Genomic DNA, 25,819 nt, shown 5'->3' with positions numbered 1-25,819 from the left:
TAGTAGACTCCCACCGTTTTGTCCCCTGTGCCATATTCCCCACGAATTTTTACCCAGAGGGTCTCTAGCTGTCCATGCTGGTCGCCAACATCAGCTTGCAGGGACATGTAGCTGTCCTTGACATAGAGAGCTACACCCCCACCCCCTTTATCTACACGATCCCTCCTGTACAAGGTATAGCCATCTATACCCGAGGTCCAGTCATGGGTGGAGTCCCGCCAGGTCCCAATGACGTCATAATTCTTTGCACTGAGCAGGAGGACGAGCTCCTCCTGCTTGTTCCCCAAGCTCCTGGCATTTGTGTACAAGCAGGCAAACCTTTTTCTTTGTTTAATTCTGTTTGGCAATCACCAGTGACTATTATTTATTTGTCTACTTTGAAAAAACTGGTAGCTAGGATCCAATGGTCTAAGTCTAAAGAAAATGGAATTTGTTGTTCTTAAAACAGGCATAAAAGCATAATACCTCAATGCAAAAGAAGGGATAAGCTGTGTAGAGACTTGCTTGACTAGCCCAGTAATTCCTCAATTACATGGAACTTAAAAAGGAAATCTCACAAAAAGCAGAAACTTGGCCACATTACCAAGATGAATATAAAAGGTACAGTAAGATTACCTAGGGAGAAAAGCAGGAAGACCAAAGTACAAATTGTGATATCACTAGGGGCACAAAAGGCACAATTTTTTTTAAAAATCCCAACCCCCACAAAATCAATAAAACAGCAAAACCAGAATATTACCAAAAATTAAATAATATTCATTTTTTTCCAGGACCACTGAGCCTACAACCTAGTAAACATCATCCTGAAATACAGCACTATTTAAACTTATTTTGTTTGCTGTTCTTACCATTATCATTGTAAATAGCAGCTTTGGCTACTTTCTCAACAACATCTTTTTTTCTGGCTTCTGAAATGTTTAGCAAACAGGCAGCCAAACGAAAGCTCACTCTTGTGGAAGACATTTTCACTCCCTGAAACAGAAGCAGAAAAGTACACTTTCTTTCTTCTTCCATTCTCATATTTACACTTTTGTTTGTGGTTTTATTTCTGAACTTTTTAAAACCCATATGCATTTAAAAGAAATAGTTATTTGGTAACAAGGCAACCAATGATCAAATTATCACCTCAGTGCCTTCTTTTCAAAGAAAAAAAATGAAATCTTGTGATTTTTTTTGAGATGCTGACAAACACTGAAACAGAGAGGTAATGCTAGTCTGAAATCAGGCTGAAAGCAAAGCAGATCTGCACCTCATAGGCTAACTAAATCAGAGATACACAACATAAGGTTTGTAAGCAGCAGACTTCATCATGCACACATCAAACCTAGAAAACCTAGAACAATAGTTCAGGACACAAAGAACTTGAATCTATTATGAAATTATTTCTCTTGGTGAAAGTGGGACGGTGAAAGAGGTCAGTATCTTAACACCTGTTTGAATGAACGGAAGGCTAAAGATTTTATTCTAATAGGAAAATATTCTGCTTTTTTTAACCAGACACAAGTTAGTTATGCGTCCAGTAAAACAGATGCCATCTTCCACAACAGAGCTGCCTTCATTTTAGTAACAGGGATAATGATTTTCTGCATCTCCAAATTCTGCTCTCAGATGTTGCCTAACCTGCAAACCATTCTGCAAAATTCATGAAGCACTTGAGCTTTTTTGATGAGCGGGACAAATGTCAGTTACTATTATGGCCTCTCCTAAGCAGTCATGCCAACAATGTTTGCGTAATGGACATCTATCTGCAAACAAAATATGTATTTCATACAAGGCAATAAACGTGATATCTTTGTTTAGAACCAGTAACTGCCATTAGCAGCTTTACAGTGATTTGTGAGCTCTGTAAGAAGTTAATTGCTAACCTGGAGAAACACCAGACATTGAGGGTAAGAATGCAGATTTCCCATTACAGAAAACAATCAAAACTCTATTCTTACATATAAGTTAATACCTTGATTGTGCAAAGTGATCTAAGCAATTGTATCCTTGTACCTTCATGGAGTTGCATGGAACTGGAGTTCATGGAATTTAATGCTTCTGTCAGGATTTGCCCATACTGATTAATTGGATTAGGGCCTACATAATTAGGGGAGTTTTTTAAGTTTGTATTGAATGCAGTGATAAAGTCCCTAACCCTTTGTGGATAACTATGTTAAAAAAAGAACTTATTTAGGACTAGCATGCAATTTTTGTCATCTGTTTTTATTATGTTTATATCTTTTAAATGGTCTTATCTGGCATTTTCCAAGCAAAATGCATTTGGAACTGCCCCTAGAAGTGCAAAAATAAAATTTAATTTCTCCCTTTGTTTACAAGTTTTGATTCCCCCTGCACCAAGACTGCTCAAAAACCGGCAATAAAGGCAGTCTACCTGCAAGCAAGAAGTGAAATAACCAGCTGCATGGAAGAATCAGAGGCCACTGTGGTTACCTAGCATCCCCCTATTTCCGCTCACTGGAAGTAATAAATCTGAGAGAACTGGTTGCAAAAAATTCATTCATCCAGAGATTTGCATGCAATAAAACTCCTAGGTTTACATCAAGCCTGAGTTAGTAATACTTTGAGCATCTATTGGGCATTCCATCCAAGGATTTCATAACACATTATAAACATTAATTATTTGGGTCACAACACTGCAAATATTTAAGAGTATTTAAATGTACACAAATAGTTCCATTTCATTCAATGGACATTCTCAGATAAGTAAGATTACACATGTGTTTATATGATCATAGCCTGACAAAGCCCTGTGAGACAGTGAGGTATTAACATCCTCTTTTAATGGGTGGGAAACTAAACCACAAGTAAGGGTAAGAGACTTACCTAAAGTTATACTGAAAGCCAACAACACAACAGGACACAAATCTGCCTCATTTTGCCAGCTGATGTGTGTACTGTGTGCTATGTCGCCTGAAGAAAGGTGTTTGTACCCAAAAGCTTGCAAAGAACAATTTTTCCAACTATTTAGTTGGTCTAATAAAAGATAGCACATTTACCCAAAGAACCTTGTTAACCAGTCTTTTGAAATTTTATTATGCATCTTTTATTAAAGCCTTCACTTCTGGAGTCAAGTTATTGTGAGAATCATGACTTTGATTTTAAAAGAGTTCCAAACTCTGAATAAGCACACACAGAAATGGCTGGAATGTAACCTAGCTATTCAAACATAAAGCAATTTTTTTCAGATGTCATGTTCAAAGCAAAATTCCTATGATATTTGGCCAAACTCATGATTTGGGGTTGGGATGCAACTCATGATTTTTTAATGTTTGGGACTTGACACTGGAAAGCATGAGAGGTCCAAGGCAGGTAAGCTCCTGATCTCAATTCAAACTTCCCCCAGGTCAAATGATACTCTGAAGCTAGGATCTTAACAGGGAGGACAGGGTGAGACTGATTTGGATGCTAGCCCTGTACAGGCTTGCCTTACTACCTTGCACAAGGGTCCAATCTTGCATTTCATGAGGGGACTACATACCAACTCCAGGACAAGATGCCAGGGAAGGGAATCCAAACCCCAACAAGGAGGGATCTTCCTATTGCTGCTCAGGCTAGGGCAACTTGCCAGGTTTGCTCAAGAGGGCAAAAGGCCAGCCCAGGTAGCTGCAGTACCCCCTCTCCCCTCCTCAAAATCTGCTCCCTCCTCCTAGCTGGGTCCTGATTGCACACTCCCAACCTGCAGCATGGGGATTCTGCCAAACTCAGCCAGCAGCCTCCTTCTTGCCTTCTGTCTCTAGAAGATTCAGCTGCCCTGGGGACATGTGATGTTGCTAGGACTGGTAACCGGAGCCTATCACACATCCCCATGCTTCCCCACCTCCTAGCTGTCTGTATGCCCTGTGCTAACATGGGTAGACTATAGCTGTTTGTGTGGTCTCTGCAGGCATCAAAATAGTTAATAGCAGGCGATTATTAACCCCAGCCTAGCTTTGTAACCACACTGGGAGTTCAGGGTACAAAGGGCGCATCTACACATGCACAGTTATTTTTAGCCGCTACCAATTCAAGTTTTCTCGAGGTCAAATGGTACTTTGGAGCTGGGATAGGGTTACCAACTCAGACTAAAGCTATTCTGGGAGATTTTTTTTTTCCAGCATGACAATGTCATTAATTGTACTGTCCAGCCCATTCACAATATCAATCTCCCGGACTGCTTTTAAGCTGGGATCTTAAAATGGAGGACAGGGTGAGGCTGATTTGGAAGCTGGCCCTGCACAGCCTTGCCTCAGCAGTGCTATCTTGCACAAGAGTCCAGTTTTAAATGGCATGAGGGGACTGCATACCAATTCTAGGACAAGATGCCAGGGAAGGGACTCCAAGACCCAACAAGGAGGGATCTCCCTACTACTGCTGCTCAGGCTATGGCAACTCAACCAGCTTACTCAACAAGGCAAAAGGCCAGCCCAGGTACTCAGCTGTAGGAAATGAACAAATAGCTCAGACAGGGAAAAGGCATGTAAGCTACTTAGAGATGTATACACTTTGGAACAGGGACTGTCATTCTATTACACGCATGTAGAGCAGCTAACAAAACAGAACCTTAGTTCCTGATCAGGGCTTTCAAGCTGTGCCTCAATAAAATACTAAATTATAACAGGCATTGCCAGGTCTATCCTGTTTTCTGCTTTTTTTTCTTTTTTAAATGAGCTCCTATCACTGCAGCTACTCTAGTGGAGATCCACCAACGTTAACAGAAAGGAAGCACACTAGATAAACCATCTGGTAACATTTTTGCCATCGTATCTGTAGCAGGCATACCAGTTAAGATGTTAGGGCCTGACTTTATCTGCACCTTTCCTTTTCACATTTCTAGTACCAATACTTGCAGACCAGTGCTTATACAACCATATGTGCTTTTCATTTTCATGAGCTTTTGTCTAGGTCAAACTAAATGAAAATGAGAAAATTTTGCCCTAGGCAAAGCTTCATGTATGCAAGCTATACGTAGGTAGCTGTTGTAGGCCCTATGTAGACAGATGTAGGTAGGCAGCTGTGAAGTCCTACAACTGGGAATCGATGCATAAAAAAAAACAATGGATCTGACCCTGGGACAGACACAAGCTGTCTGTAGTGCAGAATCTAGTGTGCCAGGTCTCTAGGGCTGCTAACTCCTGAGAAGTGCTCTAACTTAACACCAGCAGATAATGGGCCCTAAGTATTAGCCAGGGATTGCTCAAGCACAGAAGTGTTATTGCTATCACACTGCTTCCTCCTCTTCCATCTGTCACAGCCCTATGCCATGGGCTGTATAAATAGGGTGGAATGGAATCAACTACTAAGTACCAGTTCCTTGTGGTACTGCCTTAAATATTATGTTGTAATACCCCACTGCCGCCTCAGCCGCCCCCTCCAAAAAAAGAAAAGAAAAGCAAAGCTTTTTGGTCTGTATCACCAACTATCACCTTCTAAACGCCTATTTTGTAAGACTTTAATAAACAGATGACTTGTACACTAATATGATTCAAGTATCACTGCACAGCACCATCTTGTGGTCTTCAGAACATTCATCTTTTGCTTGCAGGTTTGAAGTATGCATTTTAGTTTGAGAAATGCTGAAAATAATTTTCATGTAAACAATCTTAGGTTTCTGAAAAAAAATTAAAAACAAAAGAGATTTCCAATTACTTGGAAAGATATGCACTTTAAAACTCAAAACAGGACATGACAGTGTTAAGTTAAATACTCTTTTTTTTTTTATAAACCTCTATTTCTTATGGTAACTTAGATCAAACTGAATCATTTTAAATTCAGTTTCCATCATTTATTTCTCATTTCATTCAACATTAGCACTGTTACTGTCACAGTTTTACCTTCTAATCAAGTACCTTACCCACAGAGACCATCTACATGTGAATTAATTCTGGTGTAGTTTACACCGAAGTTTATTACCCCTGCACGCAGCATTTACATGGGCATCCAGGACTGCAGCAGGATGACTTGGGGCAGTGCAGCCCTGGCTGGAAGAAGAGGCGGGGGGTAAGCCTGCCACCTCAGGGCTGCTTCTGCCCAGCTCAACGTGCTGTGGAGGGGCTGGCTGGGGCATGAAGATGCTACAGTGCGGAGTGGCCTGCAATGTGGAATAAAATAAAATGTGGAAAATGACAGTGACCTCATTTACGAAGTGCTTTGAGATCTCCTGATGAAAACCATTACAGAAGATCTGGCTGTGCTGTTGTTATGATTAATGAGAAACCTTTTTCCACAAGGAACTGGAAAATATAAAATGAAATCAATTTATCACCTGTTTTTAGACTGCTAGGAGCCATAACCTGCATGCCTTGAAACCCAGAATGTCACCTATCTAGTCTTACCCACACCTGTGGAAACTGAATTCTTTCATGATACTATTTTCTTATAGGAAATTATTGTTTCTCTGTGATACATTGCCTTTCCTGCAATTTGACTACTTCATATTTAGTTTAAGTGTTTTAAAAATGTTCCCCCCAGTATAATAAGTGCAATACAATTTCTATATAAGTTATATTTAATGTTCTGGCAAATTTCTAGGGATTGCACGTAGGTATGGCAAAAACGGAATCTTCTTCTCAGGAGGCCCCTTTCAGCCCTATTTTCTTATGATCCTTTGATCCTATTGCTATAAATTAAGGCATGCTTTTTAGTAGGAGTAATTATCATCCAGGTCCAAATAATGTGCCATCAATTTTTAAGCAGAAAATTCTGTATGACATGGCTCATTTGGGACCAAGATATCTTGTTTTGATAAAACAGCAAGCTGTGTTTTAATTGGCTATCTGTGCCCTCCAGATTTTTCTTGAGAGACTGAAATCCAAAGTATTTTTGGAGTAAGATTAAACTGTCTCTCTCTCTTCGTGCTGTGATATCTATATCCACAATAACTAGGGATTATGCTTATTCAAGAAATTCCCATCAGCATTACATATTACTTCTAACTGCATGTGTTTATATATGCATATGTATGTGTATATGTGCATTTGCACAGATAAAGAGATACAGTTTTGGAATATTAAAATAGCAAAGAAATTTTCCAAGGTCAAAGTAGAATGCCCACAGTCAACCAAAGCGTCACACCATTCTTGGATTCCCTGCTTCCACCAAGATTGTGAAACCATGACTTGGAAAAAAAATCCCTAACAATTTCTTAACAGTCTGTTGGCACTTTGCAGACAGATATTGAAGTTAATGGAATCTTTGGTATCAAAGTTGCTTGGGAATTTTATTCCATACAATGTCTGAAACTATGGAATGCAAAGCCCTACTTTGTTCTATAAGGTTGGTTCATATGTGAGACTCATATCCTCAACCCACAGAAGTCAAACATAAAACTGGGTCTTACCTTTCTTATGGAAAACCACTGTAAAATTTAATAGGGATGAAATGTTCTTTATAAATCAAGACATATTATTACCCAAATCTGTAGAATTCAATATTAAATTATATTTTTTCTATGAGTTTTTAAATAATCCTATGGAATTTCACAGCACATACATGTCTGTTCTGGAAAGATTATCATTTCATTAAATTCTGCGTGACTTTTTTTTAAGTACACACTACAACAGTCTGGGCCTGTCGATCAACTCACATATCCCTAATCATCACTGTATCTAAACTTCTCAAGTCCCAACTAAATTTTAGGGAGACTATTGTTTTCCATCTAAGGATCTGAGACACAGGGTAAATGAAATAACTAGTCTCATGAGAAATCCATAACTAGGTCAGGAACTGAACTGAACCCTGAATTCTAGTTCCATGCTCAATGCACTAAACCATCCTTTCCCACCACACATGCTCCTGAAGAGATCACACGACTATTTAAAGTGGTGACTTTGTCATTATCCATGTACAGCAAACATTTCACTTACGCAGTAACAGAAAAACTAAAGAGTGAATAGGGGTAATCTTGTTAAAAAAAAGTCTAATATATTTGATATAAGTACACAATTGTAGGAGCTATGACAGATATAGAAAGGAAATAACATTGAAGTTGATTGTTAAATCCTGTTTGTAGTGCAACACCTTTCTGCACTGAGTTTAGTAAATGAAAAATAAAATATCCACAAGCTTCATACCTTAAAACTGCTAGTCCAGAATTCATAATTACAAAACATATTACTATAATATATTCAAATTGTTACCACAGGTTATACTGAAGATTTCGATTTTAATATTTTATAAGTACAGTTTTGATCATTGGCTTGGTTTTCCTAAATAAAGTAGAATTTGTATGTAGAAGAATTTGTCTACATGAGAGCTTTTTCAGCATAAATTTCTGTACTACAACAACATTGGTGTAACAGAAGAACATCCACACTGTTTTGTTTACATTAGCTTAATCAATTTCCTTTGAGAGTCAATAATCCACACCCCAGTGAACTTCTTTTAAACAACCACTTGACATTCAAGACAAAATCCTCATTGTGCAATGTTCCACTGCTACCTCAGTGCATTCTAGAACTTGAGGTCCACCTCAGAATCTCCCAGGATGCCTTTCTTACTATTCCATTCATCTCCTTTTGTTGGGCCAAAATCATTTTCAACAGCTGGAAGCCCCATTGAGCTCTGCAATCCAGACCATCATTAATATAAACTGTGTGCTTCAGATTTCCTAGCAATCAGAAAAAAAGGTGGCTTTAGGTTTACATTTTTCTGGAGTGGCTTCATTAGCACAACTTAACATAGGGGCTGGCAAAGTCTGGCTTGGGGGCCAGATCCAGCCCACAGTGGACTCCATTTCGCAGCAGCCCCTGCCTACTTCACGGCTGGTTTCCATGGAGACCCCAGGAGCAGTGGGCCCTGACAGTGCAGGGCAGGACATGCACCACTTCTGCCGGGCAAGGAGCTGCTCCAGGGCCAGGATCTAGGGGTGGTGAGGGGGCAGCCCGGAGCTGGGGTACAGCTGCAATCTGCTGCCTGCATGCCGCAGACAGGGGCACACAGGCAGTGGATCACAGCTCTGCCCCATCTCCAGACCACACTGTCACTGCCATAAAATCCAGGCCCCAGCCCCAGAGCAGCTCTCTGCCCAGCCGCACAGGAGATGTTCCAGGCAGCAGAACAGGATAGTGCTGCAGAACTGTGATGACCAGCAAAATTTTGACATACAGAAGTTTACTTTCTAGAACAGTGATTCTAAACCACGGTACCACAGTACTATGAGGTGCCTTGAGATCCTTTCAAGGTTCCCCAGCATGCCATGCAACGTTAGTACTATTAGATATGATTCACAAGATAAACCCAGAGTTTTCAAATAGGAATCCACCATGTTAAAAACATGTCTGACCTGAGTTCTTTGTAAAAGAAGAACTGTTCTATTATTTTTCCAGTCAAAAAATGAGTGAAAGTAAAGAACTGGCATTCTCCAAAGGTTGCCCTGAATCTAAGGGCCTCATTACACAGTAATTCTGGGCGGCTCCTGGAGCTCTTAACCCCTGGATTGCCTGTATATTAACACCTGAAACTGGTTTTAAGTACTTGTTATGTGGCTCAAAGTTATGCCACTCCAGATCAGGATTTTCTCTGATCCGTGCTACCCAGCTCACATTACAATAAGGTGCAGCCACATCAGGCTATACCTTAGTGTAAACAGCCCACCCACTACCCTTTCCCACTGGCCTGGATTGGACCCACTGCCCCCCACCCCTTTCCAGCACCCCAGGTCCTCACTCACTGCCCCACACCACCCCTTGATCACTTACTGTTGCCCAAGCTGTCTGTCCCAGAAAAGGGTTAAAATGTCTGCCCAGTCACAACAGGTTAACCTTGTAAGTAAGTAATGCTTTGGGAGTAGAGGGGAGAACCCCAAGAGGCGGAGGGAGGGGCCCTCAGGTGCAGGGGGGAAACAAGAGAGCTCTGGGGGGGGGGGCAGAAGGGAAGCCCAGAATAGTAGGGGAGGATGCTTATCTTTTAGTCCTCCAGGTCCCTTCTGGCCCGCAGTGTGACTGCTCCAAACTGGAGCTAGCACTAACACTGATCACCATTTGTGCAGCTCAGAATAAGGTGTAACAAAGCCCTACCAAGGTTGAGAACCACTGTTCTAGAACAGGGTCACCAACCTTTTTGGCAGGTGTGCCATAAATTAGTCCCACACCCCTCCTGAGTGCCACTCCAATCTCTTTCCCTTACCCAATCAGCTACTCACCTTTCTACTCCCTAATCATGTTGCTGCTCTGTTTTCTGCCTCCTGCCCTATGCTCCCTGCCTGATCTGATGCTCTTACTTTCTGGTCTTCTGCCCAATCTGCTACAGTGCTGCCTGTCCCCTACACAATCCACCATGTGTCACACAGAGGCTGCCCATGCCACAGGTTGGCCACTCCAATTCCAGAAGATCCACGCAGGGCACACCATGAAGTATCGACATGAGAGCCCCCTTCCCCGTGGAGAAGCATATTGCTATCACAACCCTGACAGATATCATTTTTATAGCTGATATAACCAACAGATAACCATGCTGGCTTTGATAATTTAACTGTTAAAGCTGTTCCACTGCAGGTCTGGTCGGCTATTAAGAAGGTGCTGATCAACTCAAATCTGCAACCAGATTTGAATGGTTGGATTTCCCAGATTCTACAGAGACCACACATGGAACCTACATGCCTCTTATCTGCCAACCTTGAAATTCATCACAGAAAGGGATATTTCTCCGTGACATGCAAGTTATTGCTGATTACCAGTGAAATGATTTAAATGAATAACATAAATGTGCTTTCTCTGGTAGCATTCTCTCATAAGATCAGCAGACATGTCCTTTTTTGTCCTCTTTCTTCAGAGATCTAACAGAGTTTCTGACGTGGGCAATGCCCATTTCCATGAGGGCTGCAGCTTATCAGGTGTTAAGAAACGAGGGAGAAACAACAAAAGCTGTTGTTATCCAAAATCGTAGACTACTAATCTCTCATATCAAAATAATTAAAAGTTCCACAGTGCAATTTTTTTCCTACAGCATTAAAACACAAACATCGCCAAATGATTTTTTTCTTTTACCCTGCTGTGCCACAATCTTGAGCCAGATGGCAACAGAGGGTTGGTGAGACACAGCAAGGCTGTCCAACAGGCAGCCCGCAGGCAGGGACACCATATAGCCTGGAAGAAACAGCCTGTGGTTGCTTCTCAGCGAGGTGAGCTCAGGAAAGGACCATGAGCTGGTAGCGCTGCCCACACAGGAGGAGGGCAAGGGAGCCAAACTACTGCCTGTGCAGACAGTATGGGCAGGGGGAAGAAGGGATTGCAGGGGCACATGGCAAGGGTTGAGGGCTGGTTCCCAGGGGACGTCCCTGAAGCACATGGCCCAGCAGGTATGTGATGTTGCCCGGGGATCACATATGGTCACAGTGAAGTTGGACAGCCCTGAGACAGAACATCAAGCAACACAGAATGAGGGGTCAGGCCAGCATACCGGGTCCATAGTTGTGGGATTCAGTGTTTCAGGAAAATAAGAACTTTGTGAGATTCAATTTTCTGGCGCAGACACCATTTTGAGCTTGCTAGAGTTCAGGATGATAAAACCTCCCTGGGTGGAAATTTGAGGATGCATCATATAATAATGTCCACCCAACCTGGTGGCATCCTGTTGCTGCCTGACATGAAGTTGTTTAAATCTTCCTAAACAGTCAGTACTGGCCAGTTTATTTTGATACAATATATCATTATTACCGGAAATCTGGGTTTTCTGTTTGCCGCAGAAAAACGCAGTAAAACGTGGGTTTCCTTTTTTAAGAAGAAAAATGCAGATTTTCTCCTTTAAAGGGAAAAAAACCCGCAGGAAATGGCGAGTTTCCCCTTCCAGGCTGACGATTTCAGCCTGCAAGGAGCTGGGCAGAGCGGGAAGAGGGCAATCAGGCAGGGGGTACCATGTGCATGTGTGCTGCACACATGCATGTGGCAGCCAAGAGCAGATCCCACAGCGGCTAGCCATAGGAAAGTTGGGGGCCAGGGGTGGAATTGAGGCCCCCCCATAGTGAGGGAGGGAGTTGGGCAGGATCTGGGGGCGCTGCCCAGCTGGGGTGGGCAGTGGGACAGAGTCGTGGACAGCTCATCCGGGGTGCAGCAGGAGGGCTGGCTCCCCACCACTACACACGCTCCCCACAGAGGGCATGTGGGGGCACGTGCCACCCAGATTTGTGCAAAGAGCGGGGGTAGATGAGGGCCAGGGATCCAGATCCACAGTCTCCTGCTCCCACCCCACCGCAGCAGCATCCAAGCCCCAGCTGCCACCTATGGGGCCTCCACAGCCCAGCAGGTGGGACCCAGCACAGCAGGCAGAGCAGTGTGGGGTGGGGATGCTCAGTGCTACCACTGGGAGCCCTGTGCCACCACGGTGAGGTGCCCCCTACTCACCTGGCAGCAGCAGGGGTAGTAGCATAGTGTTGTGTGCCACGCTGCTGCCAGGTGGGCCAAGAGCAAATTGCCAGGGCGGCATAGGACTCCCAGTAGCAGCACCAAACCTCCCCGCCCCACCCCACTCTGCCCTGCCAGGTCCTGCCCACTGGACTGCGGAGGCCCCACAGGGGAAGGGCAGCAGGGCAGGGAGCCTTTATCCTGCAGCTGCCCCTCCCCCTCATAAGCTCCACTCTAGCCATGCCACCCACAGGGGAGGGGGAGCTGGGCTCCACACTTCGCTCACACCACAGCAGCTGCCGCCTTCCACAGCCCCATAGCCCTGGACGCTGGGGGCCTCCTCCGGCAGGGCTGCAGGGAATGTAGGGCTGCAGGTAGCAAGGGTGCGGCACCAACAGGGGTAGGGGGGCTGTGAGGTGGGGAGTGAGAGGCACTGACAGGGCTAGGAGCCTATGGGTTGGGCACCTGGGGGGGCAGTGGAGGGCTGCAGGTTGGAAATGAGAGGCACCAGATCCCCTCTGTCGTCTCTTACAGAGGCTAAAGAGATCCAGGTCCCTCAACCTCTCCTCATAGGACCTATTCATATGGCCCCTAACCATATGAGTGGCCTTCCTCTGGACCCTCTCAAGGTTATCCATATCCCTCTTGAACTGCGGCACCCAAAACTGAATGCAGTGCTCCAGCTGTGGTCTACCAATGCATTGGTACTTTGCACTTATCTTTGTTAAACTGCATCCTGTTTTGTTCTCCCCACTTTTCCAGCCTGTCCAAATCCACCTGAATCCATTTTCTGCCCTCCAGTGTGTCTACTTTGCCCCATAATTTGGTGTCGTCTGTGAATTTGGACGGTGTGCTCATCATGTCCTCATCCAAATCACTGATAAAGATATTGGACCAGCACCGGTCAAAGGACCGAGCCTTGGGGGACACCACTGCCCACATCTTTCCAGGTCAATACCAAGCCATCAACCACCACTCTCTGGGTGCGTTCCACTAGCCAATTTGCCACACACCTGACCACATAACCATCTAAGTCACAGCCGCTTAGTTTTTTTTATGGGAATGAACATGACACCATATCAAAGGCTTTTTTAAAATCTGCCTTGATTCCTGCATCTAAGCAGTTTATGACCTGGCTGTAAAAAGAAACAAGGTTTGTCAGGCAGGATCTACCTGCTATGAATCCAGGCTGGTTACCCTTCAGCATTATTTTTCCTGTTGAACTTGCACAAATGTAAGCCTTAATAATTTTTTCAAAGGTTTTCCCAAGGATAGAGATGAGACTAACCAGTTTATAGTTACCCAGATCCTCCTTCCTCCTCTTTGTGAAAATAGGGACCACGTTGGTCCTTTTCCAGTCCCCTGGGACCTCTTCTGAGCCCCATGAAGGTTCAAAGAATTTTGCTAGTGGTTCTGCTATGACACTGGCTAATTCTTTCAGCACCCTTGGATGAAGATTGTCTAGGCCTGCTTACCTGAACACATCAAGCCCCTCCAAGTGTCCCTTCACTACGTCAACACTAACCATTGGTGGGCTGGTGTCCCTCTTGTGCCTGTCTATAGTCCCATTTAGTGATATGTCTACACCCATGTTCAAGAATACTGATGCAAAGAACTCAATGAAAAGCTCAGCTTTGTCCCTCCTATCTGTTACTAATTGCCCTAGCCTATCCTGTAGGGGTCCTGTATTACCATGCGCCTTCTTTTTGCTCCCTATGTAACTGAAAAAGGACTTTTTGTTGTCTTTATTTTTAGTTGCCAGTTCCATTGCTGTCTTGGCCTTTATCAATAACTTACTGCAAGTGTGAGCCAAGTAGATATATTCCTCCTTAGTGGCTAGCCCCTGCTTCCACCATCTGTATGCCTCTTTTTTCATTCCTAGGCTTTCCTGGATTTCCCTGTTGAGTCAAGGTTTTTTGGCCCCCTTGCCACCCTTTATTTGCAATGGGATTGTCACCTGGTACCTATGTATATAGTGGTGTTTCATTTTAATTGCAGAAAAATGCAGATTTCAGGTTTTCTAATGAGAAATTTTGCAATTTTTATCAGAGAATTTCTGATTTTTAAACAGAGAAAACCAGGATTCCTGATTATTACTGATGGAAGCTCCCTCTCCAGCACTGTCAACTGGATCTTGAAGCTATTTCTGGCTCAATGTCATTCTGGATTTCTGTCCTGAGACTGTGCAGGCTAGACAGTTCTAAGATGTCTGAGAAAACCTCCTTTCCAGAACCTGCAGTGGAAAGGGTACCTGTGACAGGTGGATGGAGCTCAGATGGACTGCTGCAGGGAAGAGGGCACCTTAATCTGTATGGGTGAGAGAAGACAATAAAATAGAGCAGCGCAAGCAGGTCCAGCTCCCGGGTCTGTGATGGGAGCCTGCACTGATAGGTTCTGGCCAATGACCCAGAAGTTAAAAGTCCAGGGGTCAGGTGGGTTAGTTTGTCCCAGAGACACCAGCAGGAACAGGAGCTCGAGCCCACACCCACCGTCAGGAGGGGTGGAAATTGACCTGACTCAAAGTTGGGTAGTTAACCAGGACTGAAAGAAAGGAAGGAAGACAGTGGCGCTTACCTTAAGGTGACAGCTGGCACAGGAGCTTTGCAAGAGGGTTGGACAAGGAGCTGGGCCGGTGAGTGCAGCACTTCTTGGTTGTTACCTGCAGGAGAGTAGAGAAGAGGACCTATTAAAGGGAACTGCTCAGGAGAGACGGGTTTTCCCCAAGTGGTAAAGGGGCACAGGAGCCGAACCAAGGGACTGTCAGGCTGGCTGTGGATCACTGATTGTATTTTGAAGAGTTAGGTGAAGTAACACTGTGACTCAGATGTTCAGTTGGGATACCAGCCACAGGTTATAGCCATGTGAGCAATATGAAAAGGAATTGACCCAAGGTCAAAAGGAGGAATAAAAATAAGAACTGACCAGATACCTGGGAACCCCTGAGGCCCTAGGAATCTCTCAATCGGTGAGGACAGGCCGTAGCGCGATCAGCAGGCAGTCGTTAGAAGCTCTTAGGACTGTGTGAATACACTAAGTAGAGACCGTAATGAAGTTTTGCACCTTTGAACATCTGGCATGGTAAGGTCAGGATATGGGGGATGGAGGATCCCTGTGAAGAGGAAGAAAGCCCTAACCAGGTTGCAGTAAGATCCAAGAGGCACACCTCCCAGTATTTACTTTGTTTTGGATTTTTCTTTAACACCAAAGGCATGGCAGGAGAGTATGAACAAGAACAATCAGGTACTGGGCGGCCTGGCTGCAACTTAGTTTCCACGGTAGCCTCAGACTACCACAGGATCACATTGACCTAAACTCTCCAGCACATGCTGGGGCTCTGTGGCAGCCTCCCTGACAAAAATACTACCTAATACTATAGTAAGTGCATAAGCACTACTGCAAGTTTTTTCTCTGTAGTATTCCTGCAAATCTGTTGGACTAACTTTGCTTCATCAAAGCACTGGGCTGTGTACTAGGGCTACTACCCCTGCTCCATCATTTACTGCTCCAGCTGCTCATGAACCTTCACATTCTAGTGACCCTTGTTATGGTGGGATGGGACATGTGCTTCTCCTGAGGAAAATCTAAGGTCTCTGGATGGGACTCAGACCTCACCTCACCCCAGCTGTCTTTCCTGGCTAGTGCAAGGGGAGCTAGACCCAATGATCTTTCTAGGTCCCTTCCAGCCCCTTCCAATCTATGAAAATCATTGTAATTCAACACACCTGGCTGCTTCTTGGGATTTAAACAGGGAAGTGCTATCCAGTCAAAGTGCCATAGGCGTGGATGGCAGGCAACCGAATGGTGAAGCAAAGTGGTATGGGACAGCAGTGAGATGACTATCCAAACAAACAAGAATGTCTCCACATGCACCCTAGAGCAGTATAACTAATTCTAAAACGATGCCATTTTCAATGCAATGTAATTCAAATGGAATAAGATGCCAGATAAATAAAAACAAGAATTTTCGTGTGTGGACACAAAGTAGTTCTGGATAAAAAAAATGAAAGTATGTTGGGAAAAAAATGCTGCTGACAATCCTAAGGGCCAAGCCCTCCCTACCTGGTACACTGACTGTGTATTGAGGAAAAATATAATCTTCCTCTAATCTAGGCCCTAAAACAGCAGTGGAACCACTCCATGGCCAAAGTTTCAACCTAGTAAAACTCCAGAACAACCAAAAAATTTGTCCTGGGTCCAGGCATTCCAGGGTGCCCAGACTGGCCATTTCTTTAATGAGTCATGAATGGCTTTTTCCATAAAACTTATTATTCTTCATTTATACTAACACTGTGATAAGGCTGTATTACTCTTGCTTAAAATACAGCAAAATAACTATCTATATAACAATACAGAGGAATATGGATGCCAGGTTGGGAAGGAGGATTGACTTAAGAACTCACATTGGGCCCCCCAAATTTCTACGAGCACAAACCTTACACCTGCAAGCCACATCAGACATTCAGGATGACTGCCGTAATGTGCTGCTCCTCAGCATCTTACATATTCAGCATCCTCACGCTTCAAAATGGTAGTGGGGGCACTTTAACTAAAGCTAACTGAATAAGTGGGATACTGAATATATCAGAGCTGCTCTAATTATGGTCCTGCCCCGCCCCCCAAAGTATATATAAAGAAGCTTGCTTGCCCAAATCCCTAAAAGATCAATTATTCCATCCTCAAATGAAGCAATAATACATTGTGTACTATGTCTCCTGTGGATTGGAGTTAGGGAAAAATGTCTTATATTAAATAATCTCAAAACAAATTTATGAGGTATTATTATTAACTCTATTACAGATATGGGAACTTAGACAGTGCAACAAATTCAACCTTGCTGCTAAGACTCTGACTTTGGGCTGGGGAAAAGCAAACTTATGAAGCATAGGGAATCCATTCTGCCTGCGTTCTCCTCATACAAAATTCTCCTCTTTCATTGAGGAGTTAGGACACCCCTGCAGGCCTTCCTGTTCTGCCAAGCAAAAGACACAGCAATATTTAGGCACCTCCAGTGACACCCTATTTCACCTCTCCAACCTTTCAATGAGTTTTAATCTATGCTGAGGCATGCCTAGCTGGTTGCAATTCTACCTAATCGTGGTGACATCAGTTAGGCACCCCAAAACTGCCATTTAAGCAGAACAAAGCAACACCTTGCTTAGTGGGGGAATAAGTATGTGGGCCAGAGCCAAACAGCAGGCTGGTGGTAGAGCAAGGAAGACGATCCTGCCATCCTGGCTCTTTGTCCCAAATTAACCACTAGGTCCGCTTCACCTATGTTGTCCTGAACTGGCTATGGGAATGCTACACCTGTCCATGTCACTCACTGAACTGCCAGAGGACTCTGAGGAAAATGAAGCCATCAGCAGAGTGGATAAAAATAAAACTATTTTTTTTTAAAAAATCGTATTTTTTTTTAAATTTAAAATGTATTTATTTTTTAAGATGCTTTAAAAAAAAATAAACCCATATAAAGATGGTATTTTAGCTGGCTTTGCAACATGGCCTGGAGGGATGGCGCCATGGTGGCCCTGTGAAGACACACCGAGACATCGCACTCCTTGAGGAGAGCACCCCCACATGGCATCACCTCGCGGGGCCACTCTGCTTCGTAGTGACGTCACACGGTTTGGACACAGCGGAGCACGTGGCTCTCGTACCCTTCCAGCAGCCTCGGAGCGCTGACTACTAGAGCCACGTCGGTGCCACCTGCTGCAAGGTTGCCCGAGGGGCCACGGGACCAGTCGCTAGGATTCAGCCTCACTTGCCTTTGAAATTACCTCCACGTCACCTCGCGAACCAACAATCCAACACACAGCAACGATCCCAAGTACTGCGCATGCGCCTCACTCCCGGAACCCCTCCCGCGCTTCCAACTGCCGCTGGGCGTGAACCAGCCAATGGCAGGAGAGCTCTGGGCCAGGCTCCGCCCCGTGGAAGGTCCCACCCATCCCAGCCGCTGGGCAGGCGCAATCTACCGCGAGCCGTGGGCGGGAGGCAGGTGCGGGCGGGCTGCGGGAGCGAGGCTGGCGGCTCCCGTGAGCAGGTGCTGTCCGCCGGCCGCCGCCGCACTGCTCAGGGGCCTTGTGGGCTCTGCCTTCCTCTGCCTGGCCCGGAACATGAGCCTGTGCGGCGGCCCGGCCGCCTGCGCCGCGGGGCCCTCGGGCTCCCCAGCCGCGCGGCTCCGTGCCCAGTGGCTGAGGCTGCCCGACGTGCCGGGCGCCGAACCCCAACGGGCCAACGAGCTGCTGCTGCTGCCGCCGTCGCCGACGCCGGCGGGGGAGGGGCCGGGGCCGGGCCAGCCGCCGCCTCAGCCCCAGCATCACGTCGTGTACTTCCCGGGGGACGTGCAGGTACCGGCCCGCGCGCCTCCTTGCCTGGGCCGGGGGAGCTGGGCTGGGCTGAGCGTGCCCAGGTAGAAGGAGACAGTGAAGGTGCCAGGGGGACTGTGCGGGGAAGCAGGGCAATCGGCATATTCCTGCCTGGGTGTGTCAGACTTGAGCAGATCCAAAGCAAAAGTCCCCCTATCCTGTACAGAAAGGGCAAACAGATAACACTGTCTTCTGTCCCATACTGAATTGCAGAGAATGAGGGCTGGACAGGACCTCGGGAGGGCAGAACCGGCCCTAACCAGCTCACCTCAGCCAAGGCTTTGTCTGTCCATGTCTTAAAAACTGCTCAGGGTGCTCACTGACAGTTTTATTTGGGTTATGAAATGTTCCTGTATGCATCTACACAGATTTCTTTGGGTAGATTGTTCCAGTGCTTTAGTACCCTCCTTGCGAGAGTTTTTCCTTGTATCCAACCTAAACTTCCTTTGCTGCAACTTGAGACCATTGCTCCTTGTTCTGTCGTCTGCCACCCTTGAAAACAGTCTGGCTCCATTCTCTTTCAAACTCCTCATCGGGTAGTTGAAGACTGCTATTAAATCTGCTCCTCCGTCATCTTTTCTCCAGACTAAATAAACCCAATTCCCTCAGCCTCTCCTCAGAAGTCAAGTGCCCTAGCCCCCGCACCATTTTCATTGTTTTTTGCTGGACCGTCCAATTTGTCCACAGCCTTTCTGTAGTGAGGGGCCCAAAATGGGACCAGTGCTCCAGATGGGGCCTCAGCAGTGCTGAATAGAGGGGAAGAGTCGCTTCTCTTGATCTGCTGGTGTAACAGCCATAGTCATAGTTTCATTAGATTGGAAGCATTATGTATGTTCATGATGTGTGAAATGCCAGATTTGAACTAAGAAATCATGTTAATTGCATGTATATTATCATAAAAAGCTAATCCCACGAGGGTTGCCAGTGCTGGGGTGGGGGTTAATTATTTTTACTGTTTTTTAAGAACTCGCTTCTAAGGCTAAAACTGGAACTTAATAAGCTACTGATAACATTGACTTTTATTGTATGTGGGGCATTTCACAAAAGACACTATTTCACTATTGTCTGTCCTTAAACCTTTAATACTGTTTCATTATCAAGCTAATTCTCTTTTAAATATAACAATCATTAAAGTCAGTCTGACTCATTTAGTTTTAAATAGCTCATCCTGCTTAAGTCTACCCTAATAAAGGGTCAGAAAATAAATCCCAAGAACTCTTTGATATTCCACTGTCCCATTTCTGTTAATGGAATTCCTATTAGCTCTTGCATTAAGAGCAACGCAGACAAAATACTTGACAAGGACGGGTCTTATTTCACCCCATGTTGGGCCAGATCGGGGTGCCACATGCCTCCAAGATGGAACAGTCCTAAAGACTCATTTTTCCCTCTGTCAGCTGGCTGTAGTCTCTTCTCATGTGTACTTAGGTGAGAGGGCAGAAGGCACAGCAGAGAGGCAACTTATAAAGTAGCTGATTTTTGTAAGCAGCAGCTTCTTTTGCCCGATGCTTATAAAGGCTTACGTCTTTCTGAATTGGTTTATGAGAAGCCACTCTACCCTGCCTTCTGCCTGACTTCAGGCTAACATACTACCTCTGTGGGAGACGGGGTTAATGAAACGCTTGATCATTAGTACCCCAGAAGTCTGTCACAATGGTAGTAATGTATTTATCTTCTTTCTTTCAGAACTATCATGATGTTATGTCCAGTCATCCAGAAAACTTTCAGTGGGAGCACTGGAGTTTTGAAAATGTTGCTACCATGCTTGCTCACCGATTCCCTAATAGTTTTATTTGGGTTGTGAAATGCTCCCGTATGCATCTGCACAAATTCAGCTGCTATGACAATTTTGTGGCAAGCAACATGTTTGGAGCACCAGAACACAGCACTGACTATGGAGCCTTCAAACACCTTCGTGCATTACTAGTTAATGCATTCAGAGTCTCTCAGAACATTTTGCTGTCCCAGAAGACCACGTATGGTGTCCACAAAGATGCAAAGATAACTGCTTGTAAATCTCAGTCTGCTCTTACTTCAAATGGCTGCCCAGTGGCAGAGAAAGAGAGAAACGGTGAAATTTCTGATAACTGCACTTTGAGTTTTGGTACACCAACTATTACAGGTGCAGCATCTTTCACTTTGGTTGGCTTCAGCAAAGGCTGTGTGGTTTTGAACCAGTTGCTTTATGAGCTAAAGGAAGCTAAAAAGGACAAGAACACAGATGCCTTCATAAAAAATATAAAAGCAATTTATTGGCTGGATGGTGGTCACTCTGGAGGAAGCAGTACTTGGGTTACTCACCCGGCAGTCCTGAAAGAATTTGCACAGACAGGGATTGCAGTTCATGCTCATGTTACACCTTACCAAGTGTTTGATACAATGAGATCATGGATTGGGAGAGAGCATGAGAAATTTGTAGAGACCCTTGAAGAATTTGGTGTACAAGTCAATGATGAGCTTCATTTTGCAGATGAAATCCCTTCCTTAGATAACCACTTCAGAGTTCATGAAGTATTTTGAGACTCCATGCACCTGTGTATTGAAGTCCTTGCAAAAGCACTTTTAACATTGTGAATCTTGTAACTTTAATTACAATTTGTTTTGAGTTGCGTTTCTGGAGAATACTAGATCCATTATGTTTTGCTAATATTTACTGGGTATAAATTCCAGGGCTAAAAAAAAAAGTCTTAGTCTTGTGTATTAGCGTTGACATGCCTTGGACAAGAGAGATCATATGAGTCCTGAAAGAAGAAATGTAACTGGTCCATATAAAGACCATTTTTAACATGTCATATAGAGCTCTTGTGTGAATGTTTGCCTTTAACCTGCAACTTGCTTCTCTTGGCAAAGTTTTAAAATCTGCATGACTATAAAATTAGGCTCCTTAAGTTAATATATTAACTTTTTAAAGGAGTTGAAGGTGCTTGGCACTTTTGAATATAAGTCCACTCTTACTTGCATGATTAGCTTTAATGTTCCAGGACTTGGCTTCTATCAGTAGCAGACAGCAGTGTTTTAGTTATTTGGTAAAGGGGAAAATAATACTTGGAGCACTCTTGATTATACAGTACTGACATGTATCATATGCAGATATTTGATATCCTGCAACTGAAATTTCACTAAATGAAGCAGAGGTACAGATGATCTTCATTCTTGGAATAAAGGTACCAATCCATTCTTTCTTTTTGTCACAGAAAATGCAGGATGTTTATGAAGTTCCACTAACTCCATTGCTGAGTATTTGCCAGCGAATAGCCCTTTTCTTTGGAGAGTCTCAATATTGATAATAGAATATAAAAAATCTACATTTTTATAAAGAAGTGACCAATGATGGTTGTTAGTACTGTAGTGTTTATGTCAACATTCCCTATTGATACTCAGGCTTGATTAATGTTTAAAACTGGCGTTTTTGGACTACAGTAACAATTTGTGGAAGTGTCTTTAATCCATTTTGATCTGAAACTGTCTTGGGGCCCTCTTCTGCAAATGGTAGCAACTTGCAATTAATTTAAATCAAGCCATTACTATATACTGTTATATACTGCAAGTTATACAGTGAATTTTAAAAGATGTAACTGCACAATATTTCTTGAAGATTAAGTTACAGAACTATGGTTATTTGGAATGTGCTGTAAAAATATTTTCAGAATCATAACTTTCTATGCAAACCCCTCTTCTGACCAAAAAGACAAAGTAGATGAATTAAAAATGTACAGGAGGCTGTCTTCTGGTTTCGAACAAAATTTGAATGTGCTTAAAAGACTACAATATGGCAGTAGTACTGAGGGATAGGAAGCAGAGGGAGGGAGGGTTAAAAGTTGTTTCCTTAACTGTATATCTATCCAGGTCAAACATTAGCAATCATAACTTTAAAGAAAACTTCAGCTCTTAGTGGTGAAGAACAGTTTCTCAAAAAAGTGTTTTGAATTACCTGGAAGTACATAAGACATTTGAGATCCATTTTCAGAGCCAGCTGTTTTGTAACTATCAAATATGTGGTTTTGCTCTGAGAAGTGGCTGTAGAAAAAGGGTACCTGATACTTCTTCATATGGAAAGAGGGAGTTGAATTATTTTTCTTCTTGTGCATCATTACTAAATTTGTGTTCACTACATCTGTACAAGACCACTGGGGGAAATGAGGTTGTATAGAATGAGTGAACATCTGTTGCTAAAAGTGATGTGTAAGGGTTAAATGAATCCCATCACACTCTTTGGAAGTCCTTTTATGAGCTGAGCACATTTGACACGCTATGATTGGAAAGACATGACAAACTAAAGTCCAGCTTTTCAGTGTCATTTTTTTTCCAAAAAATAAAACCACACATTAAGATTAAACTAATGAAAAATGTTTTACTTATTGTTTAATGAGTGACTAAAGTAACCTAAATTTAGCTTATAGTTCAGTAACCATATGTTAAAAGGGGCTTAAAAATGGAGAAAAGTAATCTTACAATATGCAAATGAATTTGGAATCATCCATTTTGTAAGAGTAAGAAATCCAGTTTTGTTAGCTTTTTGTAAAGCTTATTTGAAGGCTTTTCCCAGAGCACTTCCAGGATTACGTTTTTAATACAAGTTTAACTGCCCTTCTATATAGGACTTTTACCTGTATAGGAAATGGATATCAAGGTTTCCCTTCTTGAAACCCATATATCAAAGAAAATAAAGCCTCCTACGTAGTTTAATTACATCTGTTGATTCATCCCAGATATCAAATCATTCCCTTACATAAAAAATACTTTTTTTTATATTCCATCCTGGCTTAATTTCAATAAAGAAGTATCTTTTTCCAAGTTACAATCTTGGTATGCTCAAGAAAGAGGGTTTGTCAAGCTTTAATAGACCTGATAGTTATAGTTTAATTTAAAAACAATTGAAAGATTTAATTTTCAGACTTCAAGAAGGTATCACAAATGTGAGGAGAACAGTTAAAATGCAGCTTGACAAGTGTTCTCAAGGCTTCTGGGTAGCTGTCCTATGAATAATCAGCACAATAGGAGTGGCTTATAGTAGCCACTACATAAGAACAGTTTGCAGTTTTGCTGTGTTCTATTTAAGGATAAGCACTTTTCTTAAAAATTGAACAAGTACGTTCTAAGATGTATGTTTGTTATTTCAAAGTGAAAATCGATGGGTGGTTGTATTTTCATTTTCTGTAACCAGTTGTAGTGCTCTATTGGACTGTCTATGTCATTCATTATAATGCATGCTAAATATGATAAGTGCAGATGATGCAGAAAGCTGTGAAATTTCTAATGGTTGAAACCACTGCACTGTGAATGTAATACTGTATTAAACGAGGCATCTGCAATTAACTTCTGTAGATTTTATTGAGCATTTGTGGAGACCTGGTGAAGTAGTCAGTAGTAGCCAGAACTAATATTGTTTCAGCATAGGTTTTTGTGCAGCATAAAGCATCTTCCTTTTACTGTTGTAAAAATGGATCACTAAGGCTTTTTCTACAGTAGGCTGCTTCTGCTGGTGGTAATTCTGGTAGCAGGTAGCAAACATCACAGCGAAACTGCTTCCTGGCAGTTCTACACAACTACTTCAGAATCCACATGGTTGTCCCCTGCTAGCGCAGCTGAAGAAAGTGCAGTCTGGATAGGCGTGGCTCAAGAGTCAAGAGTTCCAATCATGTCTGTATGTGTGCTCTGTCATGTGGCACAGAAACTGCCTTTTTGTTGGAGACCTGGGGTCACTCTGCTAGCAGACAACGGTACTTGTATTGCTGTGGGGGAGCTAGAGGTGTGGAGGTACTCTGTTTCAGCAGTAGATCTTGGGTTCTGCTGGTAAAACTATGAAGCATAAATCTGGCCTAAGATCATGTCTAGTTAGGAAAATTAGCATGCTTTAAAGTGGAGCATCAGTTATCAACATACTGACTACTTGTATGGGATGGACTTAGTGCCCAAACAGTGCCTTTATGAAAGATTGCTTACCCAGCTTCTGAAGTGAGCTAACTGGCACGGGGTCCATATGGTGCACTAATAAGTAGCTAGTGTGCTGTAAATTTACAACTTTGTTTTCTGCAATAACTTTCCTTTTAGCTAAGATTAAGCATGATGCAGTGGGGGCATATGGGCATTGTACTTGCACACAGAATGTGGTCCAGTAGAAAATATGGCCTGTGGATATTGATAGAGACAATTATTGATCTTAGATAATTTGGATTTGGAATTTAATTGACTATTGAATTTGAATTTAGGAATATGTATATGTATGTATGTGCTTGCTGACCAAGCTGCTGCTCTGCTTCCTGCCCTGCTCCCTGCCTAATTTGATGCTCTGCTTTCTGTTCTGTGCTCTATCTGCCACTGTACTTGCTGCCACCCCAGTCTGCCACATGCGACACATGCAAGCTACCGGTGGCATGTGTGGCACCTATGTTGCAGGTTGACCACCCAGGGTTAGATGGTAAGGAAGAAGGTTGCTCCACCTTTTGCCAGTTGTTTCCATGGAAACTTACTGACAGCAAAGGAATAGTGAGACTTGAGCTGAGAATTATGGAATCAGAGAAAATGAGGCTTGGAAAGGACCTCAAGAGGTCATTTAGCCCAACCCCCTGCTCAAAGCAGGACCATCACCAACTAGATCTCAGCCAAGGTTTTCTCTTAACCTCCATGGATGGAGATTTCACAGCCTTTCTGGGTAACCTGTTTTAGTGCTTTACTATCCTCTTCATGAGAGTTTCTCCTTGCATTTAACCTAAACTTCCCTTGCTGCAACTTGAGACCATTACTCCTTGTTCTCTCATCTCCTGCCACTGAGAACAGTTTAACTCCATCCTTTTTTGAACAATCCTTCAAGTAGTTGAAGGTTGCCATCAAATCCCCTCTCAGTCTTCTCTTCTTCACACTAAATAAGCCTGGTTCCCTCAGCCTCTCCTCATAAGTCATGTGTCCCAGCCCTCTAACCTCTGCCATTGTCTTTTGCTTCACTGTCCAATTTGTCCACATCCTTTATGTAGTATGGGTCTCAAAACTGGACACAGTACTCCAGATGTGGCTTCACCAGTGCCCAATAGGGGAAGAATCACTTCCTCAATCTGCTAACCATGACCCCAGAGAGAGGGAAGTTCAAGAAGAGTGGTTGCTCCTCAAGGGAGCGATCCTCAATGCACAAGCTAAGTC

General features: G+C 43.6%; 2 protein-coding genes across 8 annotated transcripts in view; one reads left to right on the top strand and one right to left on the bottom strand.

Annotated features, from left to right (window-relative positions):
* LOC109322969 (glutamate formimidoyltransferase-like) overlaps positions 1-14,975 on the bottom strand; it is a 34,276-nt gene extending 19,301 nt beyond the window's left edge. The window contains exons 1-3 of one of the 7 annotated variants that reach the window (XM_019554286.1): positions 3,680-3,787; positions 2,827-2,940; positions 831-972 (exon numbers count right to left, since the gene is read on the bottom strand). In XM_019554286.1, the coding sequence (XP_019409831.1) occupies positions 831-963 (133 nt within the window). In that variant the 5' untranslated portion in view covers positions 964-972; positions 2,827-2,940; positions 3,680-3,787. Of the gene's footprint in view, positions 1-830; positions 973-2,826; positions 2,941-3,436; positions 3,649-3,674; positions 3,791-5,892; positions 5,923-14,891 lie in introns of those variants that run through there. The other 6 variants (XM_019554289.1, XM_019554283.1, XM_019554285.1 and 3 more) reach the window with 6 other exon arrangements.
* A 3,184-nt stretch (positions 14,976-18,159) lies between these two features.
* On the top strand, positions 18,160-21,355 carry CUNH2orf69 (chromosome unknown C2orf69 homolog). The gene is made up of 2 exons (XM_019554281.1): positions 18,160-18,667; positions 20,372-21,355. Exons 1-2 carry the CDS (start codon positions 18,215-18,217, stop codon positions 21,203-21,205), a joined length of 1,287 nt encoding a protein of 428 aa, XP_019409826.1. The 5' UTR covers positions 18,160-18,214; the 3' UTR covers positions 21,206-21,355.
* Positions 21,356-25,819: the final 4,464 nt, after the last annotated feature.

This window comes from Crocodylus porosus, unplaced genomic scaffold (assembly GCF_001723895.1).
Source record: "Crocodylus porosus isolate Cpor-Errol unplaced genomic scaffold, CroPor_comp1, whole genome shotgun sequence".
NCBI lineage: Eukaryota > Metazoa > Chordata > Crocodylia > Crocodylidae > Crocodylus > Crocodylus porosus.
This window is presented reverse-complemented; position numbering and strand designations above follow the sequence as displayed.

Coding starts and splice junctions, on each gene's coding strand:
- CUNH2orf69 (XM_019554281.1), top strand. CDS start 18,215: ATGGCAGGAGAGCTCTGGGCCAGGCTCCGCCCCGTGGAAGGTCCCACC. Junction 18,668..20,371: donor ACTTCCCGGGGGACGTGCAG/GTACCGGCCCGC, acceptor TCTTTCTTTCAG/AACTATCATGATGTTATGTC.